Raw genomic sequence first — 14,725 nt, 5'->3', positions numbered from 1 at the left:
AATATTCGAAGAGCTCATCCAAAATTTTAAATCACGCCTACGTAAAAGAATTTATCCCAAGAATCTTCTTCAAAGGATCCTCTCAGAAGCTCTATTTAAAAACAGGAAATTGGCACTCCTTCAAAAACCACATGAGAGCAAACGAATCTTGCTTTTCGTTACGCAGCGCCAACCACTGCTCAAAGTAACCCTCATATATTACAAAAAGAGGGCGGTCAATCGACAATATACTCGTGAGAGCCAAATTACAAAACTGAAAGGCTAAAATACGCGCTAGCGAGTCGTGTAGGCCTGTCACTCGGGTACCCTGCTAAACTTACAAACGAGTTTAACAAAGTGGAAAATAAGAACAGATTCAATTACCACTATATAATAATAGACAATCACGCATCATTTCGCTTTAACGTAGACTTCTTCAGGGAGTTTTACAATAATGTATTAAACGCCTGTATTTAAGCCATATCTGATGGCAAAAATGAGGGCCACCTCTACGCGTTAGCTAGACAACGCGTCGGAGAAAAAAACTAACGAGGTGTATTCTGAATCAACTGTCGTTGTAATTGACGAGCAATTTGGACATCATGCTGTGACGTCATGCCCGGGATCGGGATTGGCCGATAAAAACTTTCGGGATGAAGGGAAAATTTTGGTCGGGATGGCGGGATTGAAGAACCCTATTGGGGACCCTCCAACTTCGTTCCAGAGGAATTACGCGTCTCTAGTGTAACTAACGGCCAATTGATCAAATGATATTTTCATTGCCAACAGACTTAACTTCTTTCTCCGTATTTTAAAAAGAATTTTGGTCATCTCTGTCATCACTCAACATAGTGCTCTTCGTTTTAAGAGGTTAATTTTCGGATCCCAAGTTTTGCATTTCTGATTCCGGATTCCGAATTCCGAATTCCGAATTCCGAATTCTGCTTCCCTCAATTTCTGCTGACATCATTTTGAGGACTCATAAAAACAGTTAGAAATCGGGCCTAACAATTGGGGAGTCGATGTAAGGTCTTATCGTAAAAAAAAAAATTGGAGACAATTTACGGTACTTATTTTATAACGTAGGGTAAAAAAATCTGTGCCATAGCCTGCGTGGCAGGCGTCCGAAGGGGAAGGGAAGGGGAAAAAACGAGCGTGCGCAGCGCGGGAGGGGACGCTCGTTCCCTCCTCCTTCCCTCCCTATACTCTCGCGCTCCTTTTGACCCTTTCCCTCCCCTACTACGGCCTGACACGCAGGCTAACATTGTTGCTCTTCAATCCTGGGGACGAGCACCGCCTCTTTGGTTAGGACTGGGTACTTCCCACAATGCACTGAGACCGTGATCTGCGCGCACATTTTTCAAAATGGCGGACGTACCCAACGAATTTCAACTTGATCAGCCTCCTTCAGATGGAATTTCGTCGGTCAAATTCAGTCCCACCTCTGCTTCCTTTTTGGTTGTGTCATCTTGGGACACAGTAAGATTACATCCGACTTTTTGATCTTCGCTTTTCATCTCAGTTTCTACTACATCACTCTCTGGTGATGATAGACTTTAAGTGTCAATACTATTTAGCTTAGGAAAAATCATTGAAAAACACTTTGCAACTTAATTTATGGTCACCGTTTGATTGTTTTATCTTTTAACAGTCAGTAAGGCTTTATGATGTCCAAAACAACAACATGCGTCTCAAGTATAACCATGCGCACGCGGTTCTGGATTGCTGTTTTCAAGATGGGGTGCATTCATTTAGTGGAGGACTTGATAACACACTAAAAGTGTAAGTTAATTGAAAGCATTCCGACAATTAGCTTTTATAGTCATGAAGTAGTTATTAGTTGTTGATCCCCTACGACAATGTAATAAATATCCATATAAGCAGTATGAAGAAAAAAAGTATGTCGGGCATTTTGTAGGCCAAATTAACTTTTAGCTCTTTTTATTTAGCATGGACTTCAACACCTCTGCAGAACAAATTGTAGGAATGCATGAAGGTCCAATAAGATGTGTGGAATTTTGTGCAGCACTAGGTAAGTTACCACAATGTTTTAACAGACCATTATACAGTTGTTTGCTTAGTTACCAGGCCTTTGAATAAAAGCGAGGCTGCAGTTGACCTTTTTTTGATAGAAACATCATTGCTGTTCTTATGGAAATCATGTTGTTGTAATGCAAACAAGCTTCTATTTACATAAGAAAAGCAATGAGGTTTGTATCAAAGCAAGGTCAACTCTAGCCTTGCTTTTATTCAAAGGCCTGGCACATGTAACTGAGCACACAACTGCGAAATGGTCTATTAGGAATCATTAATTGCAATAATTTATTCACTGTAACTCCAAGGTACCTGTGTGCCAAGAAAGATATATTTCATTGTTATTAAAATCATCTTTTCTATAGCTGGGCTTTAATTAATAATTACAGTACCGGTCAGAAATATGTTAACCAAAATATGCGCACAATACGCGTATATCTGTACGCGTATGTGCGTATATCTATACGCGTACTTGCGTATATCCATACGCGTATGTGTGTTTCACCATACACATATTCGCGTATACCGATATACGCGTCTGCCTCATTAGCTTGCTTATTGTTTTGCTTATTGTTATAATAAAAAATACATGTAGCTTGACAGCACTAAAATAGTACACGACTACGAACTACATGACAAAGACGCACTTCCACAAACCGCTGTCGTGTTCGGAATACGACGAAACCACGCACAGATGTTTATTTCATGGATAAACATACAGTCCACGTTCAGAGTTATTTTGTTCCACACTATTAAAAGAGAGAATTAATAATATACAAAAGGCACACCATCAATAAACATGCAATTCTCGGAAAATGTTGGAGTTTACCTCGCCGAATACGACGGAAGTTCTACTCCTATTTGAAAGGTGTTGCATTACCTGTCACGATTTCCTCTTGATGTGAGTCATATGCAAATTTTGATAGATCGTTGTTCGGGCATTCCCTTCTACTTTAATTTGCTTTCAGTTTAAAACCAGCAGTATCAAATGATACGATACTAAAGAAATTGTTTCCCATTTATGAGTTGGTCGCTTCTCTTCATAAAAAGTTGTCAATTGAACGGAAAGGTAAAATGAAAAGGAATTGTTGATTTATCTTTCGATTGGATCAATTCCACACCCGCGAATATTATTTTTCACTCCCAATTTCACCGCGTGAATTTTTACCCTTAATTTCACGACGTGAAAGTTTTCACCGATAATTCACGGCATGAATAGTTTTATGCCAAGAGTGAAAGTTTCTTATCGTAGAGTGATTACGGCGTACACGCCATGAAAATTGAAATTCACGCACCGGGACCGTGAAAAAATTTCACGGTTTTCAGTGAATCCATAAGGCCCTTTTTGCGTGAAGGGTCACAAACGATACACGTATTTGAATGCCAAACTTAAGACAAATTTTTGTTTGCCCTCTGATTCATAAACATTGAATTACTTTTGCTTGTTATCCAAAAAATGCGCGACAGGAAGCGACCTGCGTGTTTGTAACATGATAGCTGTTGCAGTATGTAAATTTTCTGTTATCGGCTCGTGGCTTTGTTCAGATCCAAAAGTTCTTTGTTTTACTCAACAATGCATCACAAAGGAAATTTATGGTACTGAATAACAAAGGAAAATCAGACGCGCATGAACATAGGCCTTTGGCAACAAACAATCACATGGTACAAAATCTGCCATGCTGGAGGGCAAGCTCATTATTATTTCCCCACTGGGACATTAAAAACAAAGGCAAGTCAAGTTTGACTGGTTCAAGGCTTTTTGTTTTAATGTCCCAGTGGGGGAATAATAATGAGCTTGCCCTCCAGCATGGTGGATTTTGTACCAAGTGATTGTTTGTTGCAAAAGGCCTATTCAGGAGTCAATGGGTTGGTTGATCACCAGCTCTTGCAGTCTTGGGGACTAAATTGCAGAGGGCACAGCTCTTGACATCAGGTCAAAAGCATACATAAGGCACCTCTGGCAGCTGCTATATGGTCCATGTCTGAGCACAGCACCATATCCAGATGTGATTACATGTAGCTGTGAGTCAATTTTGATGAGGATGGAAAAACCTGGAGAGACACCCTTTAGTCAAGTTGAGATAGACTGTAACTCAGCATTTATAATACAATCACAGAGGTGGGAAGCATGTTTCATGACAATGTGCTAGCTTTGCCAGAAGGTACATGATTCAATGTGGTCAGTTCTTTGGCCTTGCATTTTGTGGGGTGTCAGTAGCTCAAGGTGATTTTCAAATTATTAAAGGTCTGTTTTCTGCACATCTCAGTTTGATTATCACTTCTGATATCCCTTGACAGTAACAGCAGTTCCAATCCACTGCACATGGTGTGTAATAACTGTGTAGTTATTGCAGTTATCTTATAGAATATTGGAGTTAAAGGGGCACTGTCATGAGCTGCACATGCTCGAGTTTGTTTGCTCTCGAGCCCACGGAAAAGTCTAGCCACTATCATGGATTCACGCGCGAGTCACGTACATGTATATTTGCCAGAGTTTCTCCTTTGTCCACCGTGGCCCTCCCCAGTGGACACCATTTCGAATTTGTCGATTCAACTTGAAAAAAGTTAACCTAAGACTTTTCAAGTTTTTACAAGACGCTAGCGCATGCGCTTCTCCTGACAGTTTCCCTTTAACTGCAGCTTTCTCAACATTAAAGTTCTCTTGACTTGCTTTGGACATTTTGTTTTTGTCGATTCCTGACAGCTTGTGAGACACTGACATGTGACATGTATGTTACCAGCCAGGCAAATATCCAGTTTCACCAGAACTAATCCACTTTTTGGCCGAAGTACACATATACATGTATTTATGTTTACGTACTTTGGCTAGCATGATAAAAACTTAACTAATGGTTGTGTCTCACTGGTTAGGCTTGTTAGTGGTTCTACATGTACCATCTTTCCTGTTTGTGTATGTACATGTGTAGTGTACTTCTCACTGGCATTTCCATTTCTTAAACTGTTTTCCAGAGTTTTATCCTTGAGATGGCCATTTAAATGAAACTGTGACATATTCAGATTGACAAGTTTCTGTTTTGTACTGGCACTCCATGTGGAAATGAAAATGTTTCCTCAAGAGATGTCACTGCCCCCTTGATTAGAAGCATGGCTTCATGCAATAACTCACAGAACTTGATAAACTCAGATATGAGAGGTCTTGCTTGATTCCTTTTGGGAATGTACTTTATCTTTTCATAATGATCATAATTAGATAAACATTTCTTCTTGTGGCCTTGGCCTTGTCTTAGCTTGTAGTGCCACACTAATTTTTGATATTTTATTACAAAAGAAAATTAAGTTCATTTGCATGTTTTTTGTATATTGTTGAAGGTTTAATTGTTACGGGCAGCTGGGACAAGAATATCAAGCTGTGGGACCCCAGGATAAGTCATTGTACTGGGACATATCAGCAGCCTGAAAAGGTAATAATTATAAAGTTATCAATTGTGGGGTAAAGCAAAGTTGGAAAGTTGCATGTCTTCTGTACAAATAACTAAGTATACAAATGTCAGAGCATATCAATTTTGTTGTTGTTGAGCTTGTTAATTATAGTAGAAACTGTAGTTGAATAATGAGGGTTACAGTACTGTATAGTTAATCTTAGTTAACCCATTGACTCCTGGGGGTTCCCCATTGACGAGTAAAATCGTCTGGTGTTAGACAGAGTAAAATACTTTGGCATTAGACAGTAAAATACTAAGTCTGGCCGGTTTAGGCATAAAGGGTTAATGAATGTTTGTTTTAAGGCCTTCTTTGTCAGGTATTTTCCTTCTCTCCATTCAGGGACAAGTTTTTGAAGAGGAGGTTAATTTCAAACTGGGATAAACATTCTGGAAAGGCTCATGTACATGAATAGGGTTGAGGTTTAATCATACTGCTTCACTTTGCACAACCTTGAATTCCAAAAAAGGAATCTTAAAAATAATTTTTTCTTCTGTTATTAACTTTGCATTAATTTTATGCATTGTTTTTAAGGTTTACACAATGGCATCGTCTGATGAGCGCCTTATTGTTGGCACGGTGAGCAGCTGTTTTCTTTAGTTCCTCACCACAAACAGCTTATAATGATAAGTTATATGTTTTTGTGATGTGGGTAACCTTGAAAACAATTCCACTAGACTTAGCTAAAGCAGGGGCTCCACTTGGTCTCAATATGATGACATAACATTTTTAGCAGTATTTTTTCCAGTTAATTCTTAATATTATTTGCATTGTGGATCAGAGATGCATGTCTTGGGGGAAGTAAGTCAGGAACAAGGAAAGATGAGCTGTTTAAGTGTTACAAAGATAAAACTCTGGCATCTAGCACAGTAAATTGTAACAGTCTTATGCATTGTATATTAAGTATTTTGTATGTTATCTAGTGATCTGAACTGGAAAGCTCCCTGGTTTTTATGGTTACTGGGTCCAAGCTGTTTGCAAAAGACTTGCAGTCAACTTTTTTTTTCTTGGCTGACTGATGATGATGATGATGATGATGAGGCACTTGAGTAATCTTAATTTTTGTTTCATTACAGGCAGGGAGAAGAGTTATGGTTTGGGATTTAAGAAATATGGTAAGAATCTTATTCTTACTTGAATGATAACAACATGATAAGACTGTTAACTTAGTGGTAATTATAATTATTATTTATTATGCAAATTGCATGGCAGCAGTTGGACTGATGTAAGCACTTTTGTCTTTTGTGTCACACTGTGAGATTCCTAACCAATAATCTACAGTTAGATTGTTTCACATGGAGATACACTGTAAGTGGTAAGTTACTTAATATACTGCTGTGTTTTTTAGGGATGTGTTCAACAAAGAAGAGAATCTAGTTTAAAATACCAAACAAGGTGCATTAGGACCTTCCCAAACAAACAAGGTAAGGATTTATTGTTTTATACATTGTATAAGAAATCTCTTTCCCATTCAAAAATTTACATTGGCTGTAGAGTACATGTACCATTCTGTAATTTATGGTTCATTGGACATCAATAGGCTATGTGTTGAGCTCAATTGAAGGTCGAGTGGCAGTGGAGTACTTTGACCCAAGTCCTGAAGTGCAGAAGAAGAAGTATGCTTTCAAATGTCACCGAATCAAGGAAGATGGAATGGAAAACATATACCCTGTTAATGCCATCTCGTTTCACAATATGTGAGTAAATGTTTTGGAACAAATGAATTCATAATAGGCTTGTTAACCAGGCATGGGTTGCTCGAAGCATGGAAACCTATAGGTTTTGACACCTCTTAAGCAACGGTTAGCACAAACCAGCCTTTGAGCAACCGGCCCCAGGCTGCTTGAATTTTGTCCTTTTTGGTGGTACTAAATGTAATGTCGAAGAACCATGCCACAAGATTTGAAGTGTTAATGTTGTTGTTTCTTTACTCAATCAATGACAGACACAATACATTTGCCACTGGTGGCTCAGATGGGTTTGTTAACATATGGGATGGTTTCAACAAGAAGCGACTATGTCAGGTACATATGCTCTTGCTGTTTGGGGCTCAATATAAGAGTACGATGTATAATTTATAAGTAATAATTAAATACATTGTAAATGTATTGCCATCTTTGAAAATGAAGCAATTTGTTCAGTTTGGGTTTGGCAGAATATTTAACCCATTGACTCCCAGGGGCTCCCCATTGACGAGTAAAATTGTCTCGTATTAGACAGAGTAAAGTACTAAGTCTGGTTGGTTTAGGCCGGTTCGGACATCCAAGGGTTAATCCTGTCAACAACACCTGTGCTGACTTAAGGACGTTCGCACGAAAATTTTTCAACATTGATTTTTTTCTGAAACTTTTACCACTGTAAGATGATGAGTTAGTTATGTCAGAAATGTAAAAAAAATGGGGGGTCACCGACTTCGTTTTGGAGAGAACATGCCCGGAAAAACACCCAAAATGTGACAAAATCGGGCTTCGTTAGCGAATAAGGCCAGTGTCTGTAAACCCAAATATATTGCAATTAAATCTTTGAAGTGAAATCTTCTCTGCCAAATATTGTTTAAGTGGACTCATTAAGTGAATTTAGTCAACTGGTGAGGTTCCTTAAAGATCAAGTTTGCGTTTAGCGACCACAGTTTCACGCGCCTTGCAGCCGCAAGATGGCAGGATTCGATATCCCGTGAGCAGAAATCTTGAAATTTTTTTAACTTCCCACATTGATTTTTTGTTCATTTTTGGACAACGTGGAGATAATTGTAAATAAAATCCGTTTCTGGAAAGAAAAATAGGGCTCACCGAACGTCCAAGACCGTTAAATCAAGGCAAAGCTATAGCAATGGCCTTTTGCCCTATCATTTAGATCTTATTTTAGTACTTAGCGTGCGCGCTCGTGTATGACGTGGCGTGCGCAGTAAGGATGCACAGAAACAATTGGCGCGAACGTCCTTAAAGGCCCACCTTCAACCGACAGGCTTTTCAACCGTTTGTTTTTGTTATGGAAATTTGCATTGCTTATCGTAGCGATCTTATTAGATGAATTTCAGCTTAGGTGGAATTTTAATTATATGAACATTGTTCTGTGGCACCCAATGCCTGTTGGTTGAAGTTGGGTCTTTAAAAACAATTTACTTAAAGCCATTTAATTAAGGAGTTTTTAGCTCTGTCAGTGGGAAGCAAATCGTTTGAATTTGGTACCAATACTTGTCACTGCACTTAAACAGAACATTCAAGCATAATAATTATGCCTGCAAGGGGAAAAGGGAACTTGTGGGTTGATTTTTTTTAATGTGAGGCAAAAACATGTAGGGATCAAGAGTTTGTAAGCTCTGAATAAAAATTATGTTCTGAGCAGAACATCATTGCTTAAACTGCACGAGTCATTAAAGCAGCCACCTGGATCAGCAGCATGCATATTGTTGTGGGAAAAGTTTTGAGGTAGTCACCTGTACTGAAGGAAAAGTGCAAACAAGTACAGTACCGCTCAAAAGTAAGTTACCACCCTCTCGCGAGACGAGAGTCGAGACTTTTGTCTTGCGAGACCGTGCGAAAAACTGTGTCTTCATGAACGTAAGTTACATAATGTACTCTTCCCTAAGATAAACATGTTCACAAAAAAGGTTGCGCTCCAAAACGGAGCACCTGACTCTAAAAGTGTAATGGAAAATGCGGTTTGCAGTGGTATATTATTGTGAAACTTTTGCATTCCAAATGGCCAAGACAATTCAGGTGCACCAGTTTTGGTACGTGTATGTGGTGTATTCACTTTCTTTGCCATCACCAAGAAGGCCATGTTGGTGATCACCTCCATCACTTTAATTGCAGTTTCATCGTTACCCAACAAGTATATCATCACTAAGCTTCAGCAATGACGGCAGTCTGTTGGCCATAGCTTCATCATACATGTATGAAGAGGACGAGAAAGAGTGAGTATGCAAAGTCAACAATCAACAGTTTGTGGTCCCATCAATATTTTTGTATTATAACGACACTGGTATTACCTTGGGATATGCATGATCAGTGACACAACACTTTGTATTTATCTTAGTTCAAATACTTGAGTTGTAAATCGTATTTTTCAAGTTATAGTTCCTTAGGAGAGAAGACTGTATGTATCTTTAATGGTTGTCTGACATTCACTTGTGTCACTGCCCTTACTTTACAATGTAAAAGTGGTAGTCTCTGTACTGACAGTATTGTGGGCAAGGCAAAAAAGCAACTTTTTTTTCATTGATTTGAATTCCCTGTTCTTTTTTCCAGTCACTCACCTGATGCTATTTACATCCGACGAGTTTCAGATGCTGAAACTAAACCCAAGTGAAAGGTCATTGCCTTTGCAAAGGAAGAAAGGAAAGACATGAAAATAAACAACAACAGCAACCACGTCACACTTCATTCGAAGAATTGTATGCATATAATCAACAAGTCTATTGTTGAGACTTTAAGGGTATTTTGGTATTTCCTTACATTACCACCAAATCCCTGCAATAAATAGTACAAGGGTTGTTTTTAAGCATATTTTATAGAGGATGTTACCGCACCCGCATTTTTTTCTTTTACCTGGCGAAACTGTGAAAGTAGCTGGACATTGTGATGGTGACCAGTTCATTGATGACAGGCATAAATTATTTACCTGTAGACGTTTTGCACCGTTCAAGTTTGTTGTTTAAAAGTTGACCACGGTTTATTTGACAAAACCACCGTACCGTTCATAACAAATAACTAACAGTGGTTTTGGTTGTGCGTACATGTTGCCCTTCGTTTGTTCTACAGAAAGATATTCATTTTGATATAAGCTGATTGCTTTTTATTTAAACCGTCTTTTTCTTGTTCAGATAAATTATTATGTGGAGAGCAGTTTGTAAGACTTTTTCCAGAAAACCCAGTCAAGTGTGTACATCATGTTGTAGTTTTTACCACTCATTGAATACTCTTTTCTTATTCCAGTAGCTACATTGTTCCCCAAAGATTTTTTCTTTTCCATGTTGAAAGTTAACAGTACTTGTAACAACTTATATAAAAGAGGATGCTAAGACCCAGTGGGTATGATATATTTTGACATGGCAACTTCATACTTGTCAATTCATATCCATACAAGTTTAGGAAAACTTGCACTATTGTGGAACCACCCTGAATTCGTTTTACTTGCAAAGGGTAAGCCAGGAAAGCACTGGTTCTAAATATTTTTTTATCTAAGCTGTGGTGTTGTAAACTTATTTACATTAAGTCTGAGGATGAAATCATTGGTTTAAGTTCTCTTAGCCTTAGAGATGTCAGTCTCAAGCAACACAAAAATCTAGCTATGTTACGAAAGACAAATGGTGGAGTTTTCATATGTTAAAACCATCTTAAGCAGTTGGCCACAGAATACATTATTTGGACTGGATTTCTGGAACCACACCAACTTGTGATGATAACAATACTCTATAAAAAAAATTCTTGCAGGTCAGCATGGCCACACAATACCTATGATGTTGCAAGATAAGGCTGAATTACATGTAAAACCACTGTCCTCTTTCAATATAACATTTCAGAACAGCAATGGACAGCATATTGGCATTAAAGTGCATTCAACAATTCCACCTGAAGATCGTGTTTCTCAATCATTCCGTCAAAACATTCCAATCCATTGTCATCTTGAATCTTCTTGAACCTCAAGAGGATCTTCGTGAGATGGAAGCTTATCCAATATGCGACTTGCAATTGCTTTAAAGCATGTACTCTGTGTAAAGAGGTAAAATGTCCTCTAAAATAAATACTCTCATTTGTTAATGACTCTTTGCACGCATTGAAAAGTGTTCCCTTTGTTAATTTTATTTGACAATTTCCTTGGGGGGAAAAACGAAACACCAGACACATGAGAATGCAGAAAAAAGTAGAACAGAAAACCAAAGGAAAACGAATTGAGAAGAATGTGACTCTCACAAGATCTGTGCACTGTTCTCCAGATTTATATGAACTGATTTGAATTCCATGTGAACAAATTTATTTGCGAATAAACAGTAACACAAGAAACAATACAAGCTGTACGACGGTGATAACAATGCAAAAAAGAAAGAAAAGAAAGGAAAGAACAAGTAAGGTTTAGTCATGGACTACATACTTTTTAGCTTATTTTGTAAAAGAATGTCTAGGGTGGAATAAAGCTTATAAAATGGGATTGCCGCTCATCACCTGAGGACTATCTGGTTGTGAAACTACTATAGGCGTTCCTGAATCTGCCATTTCTCTAATTTCAATATCCAGAGGAACATCACCTGAGAAAGATGAAACAAAAACGAAAATTTAAAGCAGCATTTATAAATTTAGAAGCATTCCTGGTTGTTTTTACAGTCTACACGTAGTTTAGCAAAAACATTTTCGAATTGGCCGTTCCGAAATTCAGCAGGGAACTGGGACGAGTTTCAAATTTTAACTAATCGATAAACTGACACTACCACATGAAAGATCATGTTGAGATTGGTCATTTGGTCAAGTATGGTGCTTTTAGGGTGAACAGAGACCAAGTTATGGACCTTGAAACATGGTTCAAAATCCATACAGGCATCTCTAGTTTGATACAGCGTCCCACAAAACCATATAAACTCTTAAAAATTTTATGATTTCCGTGATACTCTTTAAAATGGGCAAACATTGCGATTTTCATCGCAGCTTCTTTCAAATTGTAGGTACATGATGGGATTTTACAGTTGTCACTAAACTGATAACAAAAATTTAGAGTTTAATATGGTTTTGGGGGATGCATATTTCAAGGTTCATAACTTGGTCTCCGTTCACCCATAAAGCATCATACATGGTCAAATGACCAATCTTAACATGATCTTTCATGTTGTGGTGTCAGTTCATCGATAAGTTAAAATTTGAAACTCGCCCCAGTTCCCTGCTGAATTTCGGAACGGCCAATACTGTTAAAAAATTCCAAAGATCTGCAACCTAGACATAATTCTGGAAAAAAATTGAATAAGATAACTGTGAGTGAATTGCTTATTGATATCTTTGACTTTGTCTCCCATTTTAACAAGTTTTGGTGTCCTAAAACTCTCAGAATATGCATTTCTCTATAGATTTAATCCAATATCTATAAACATAGAATAGTAATTGTGAATTACTTAAGAGCTCCAAATCCAGTTCCTTGGCAACATTTCTTGCACCATCTTTGCCAAAGATGTAGGCTTTGTGTTGACAGTTAGGACAAACATAGTGGCTCATATTTTGAATGACTCCAAGTACCTAATGGGGAAAGTTAAGAAAAATAGTCATGCAAAAGCAGCCTACAAAGAAAGAAAAGCAGCAAATTTCATTGCTTACAAGCACACTGCAGAAACTGCAGGTGTGATAAGTATATTTTTAAAATCCTTGGGTCAGTTGATGAACTAAGAATAATTATTATAGTAAATCCATTGTACATGTAACTAGAAATCAATGAAATTAACATAAAACAGCACTAAGGACAACATTGTTAGGACACTAGGATTGCATTATAAAATTAATAGTGATGAAATGAAAAGTTGATGCTAAATCTTACCGGGACATGAACTTTTTTAAACATTTCTGCTCCCCTACGAGCATCAAGTAATGCAATATCCTGAGGAGTTGTCACAATCACAGCTCCTGTGTATGCATATAAAACCAGCAATTAAAGTAATACATGTCTACACTAGATGGGTGTGTGTGTGTGGAGGGAGGAAGTGCCCAAAGGTTGCTTCAGCCTGGAGCTGCTTCAGAATGCTGTGGGTTACCCTGACAATGCTTTCAGTGGCATCCATCCACATACACTATCCTACTGTTAATGAGTGGATGGGTGGAGTAAGAGCACAAGAGCTCTGACAGTGACCTAACCTAAACAAGAGAGCTTCAAATTCACATAACACCAACAGAAATCTGCTGCTGAAGCCAATAAAGCCAAAAGACTGGTGGCTAATAATTTGCCTTAAATTTAACCAAGTAACATTTTAAAAATTTCAAACCTACTGAAACAATTCAGTAAAAATAGAAACAAGCAACTCAGAAACACAAAAGACTTAAGGATGACCCACTGCCAACCTGAGATGGGAATCAGTTGAGAGATTGACAGCTGTGTGTCTCCTGTTCCTGGTGGCATGTCAATCACCAGTACATCAAGTTCACCCCAAGCCACCTGCCGCAACAATTTTTCAATGGCAGACATCACCTGTGGTAGACAAACATTTACAATGTGACAGGAAAAAGGAATCAAAACCTTAGTAATAAATAAATATTATTTTGTAAAATTGAACTGAGGTGCATATCATAGCAGTTCAACTGCACCTACATACCACTGGGAGTTTGGTTTTTAATCTTGGGCAGACCAGCACTTAGAGTATTAATTTTAAATAACTGAGGAGTAAGTGCTGCCTTTCTACAGTACCTGCTAATGTTTCAACTTTTGAGTCTTCTCAGGCAACACAGTAAATTGTACACCCTGCCTTACATCAGTAATAGTAAAGGAACCCATACTCTATTCTAAAGAGTAAAGGAAACAGTCAACATCATGGTGGTCTATAACCCATTCATTCTCGGAGTACCTGCGAATCCTACTTGTTATTCAAAAGTTCTTAAAATAATGAAATGTTAGTATTATTTAGTGCTGGGGCACTAATTGGGGATACTCCACAGAAATCAAATGAAATCAAATCATAGATTAGTTTTTGAGGAGAGGGGAAAACCATTTGCATATTCTATGATTGAAATATTGCACTGCCTTGCATTTGTCCTATCATTTCAATACATTCTCTCTGCAATTCAAATATGATTTTTCATTAATACCCCAAATTTGGGTTATTTTAATCTTCTTACAACTTTTTGATGAGTCATTTGATCTTTACGTGTTTTCAAAGACCTCAGACATTTTGACACTCACAAACTAAAGTATTAACCCTTTCAGCCCCGATAGTGCCAAATGGCACTTACAGATTTTACTCTGTCTAACGCCAGACGATTTTGCTTGTCAATGGGGAACCCGTCAGGGCTTAAAGGGTTAAGCTAACAGCGTGAAAAAACTATGTCCCTGTTTAAGCTAACAGCGTGAAAAAACTATGTCCCTGTTTAACCCTTTCAGCCCCGATAGTGCCAAATGGCACTTATAGATTTTACTCTGTCTAACGCCAGACGATTTTACTCGTCAATGGGGAACCCCTCGGGGCTTAAAGGGTTAAAATAGCAAATGCATAGTATGATCCTAGGTTTGAGTTCCCTGCTACCAGAGGTCTATTTTCTTATGGATTCACTGGGCTGCTGAGTATCCATGGGGAAAGAGACCTCTG

The 14,725-nt window shown here is 38.1% G+C and overlaps 3 protein-coding genes across 5 annotated transcripts in view; 2 read left to right on the top strand and 1 right to left on the bottom strand.

The window, feature by feature from the left end:
* The window catches only part of LOC138030880 (alpha-glucosidase 2-like), a 350,924-nt gene that overhangs the window by 261,582 nt on the left and 74,617 nt on the right, over positions 1-14,725 (top strand). The window lies entirely within an intron of this gene.
* Positions 1,324-11,599, top strand: LOC138031027 (mitotic checkpoint protein BUB3-like). Its single transcript, XM_068878847.1, has 11 exons — positions 1,324-1,458; positions 1,631-1,761; positions 1,929-2,011; positions 5,344-5,435; positions 5,989-6,033; positions 6,531-6,569; positions 6,803-6,878; positions 6,995-7,151; positions 7,400-7,478; positions 9,270-9,370; positions 9,705-11,599. The coding sequence occupies exons 1-11, from the start codon at positions 1,345-1,347 to the stop codon at positions 9,763-9,765; spliced, it is 978 nt and encodes a 325-aa protein (XP_068734948.1). The 5' UTR covers positions 1,324-1,344; the 3' UTR covers positions 9,766-11,599.
* LOC138030961 (iron-sulfur cluster transfer protein NUBPL-like) overlaps positions 10,103-14,725 on the bottom strand; it is an 11,652-nt gene continuing 7,029 nt past the window's right edge. For all 3 annotated transcript variants that reach the window (XM_068878824.1, XM_068878819.1, XM_068878834.1), the window contains exons 7-11: positions 13,488-13,614; positions 12,970-13,055; positions 12,554-12,674; positions 11,619-11,701; positions 10,103-11,166 (exon numbers count right to left, since the gene is read on the bottom strand). In XM_068878824.1, coding sequence (XP_068734925.1) covers positions 11,077-11,166; positions 11,619-11,701; positions 12,554-12,674; positions 12,970-13,055; positions 13,488-13,614 — 507 coding nt within the window. In that variant the 3' untranslated portion in view covers positions 10,103-11,076. The remainder of the gene's footprint in view (positions 11,167-11,618; positions 11,702-12,553; positions 12,675-12,969; positions 13,056-13,487; positions 13,615-14,725) is intronic.

This window comes from Montipora capricornis, chromosome 2, assembly GCF_036669925.1.
Source record: "Montipora capricornis isolate CH-2021 chromosome 2, ASM3666992v2, whole genome shotgun sequence".
Classification (NCBI taxonomy): Eukaryota; Metazoa; Cnidaria; class Anthozoa; order Scleractinia; family Acroporidae; genus Montipora; species Montipora capricornis.
The sequence above is the reverse complement of the archived record's forward strand: the minus strand, read 5'-3'. Positions and strand labels throughout refer to the sequence as shown.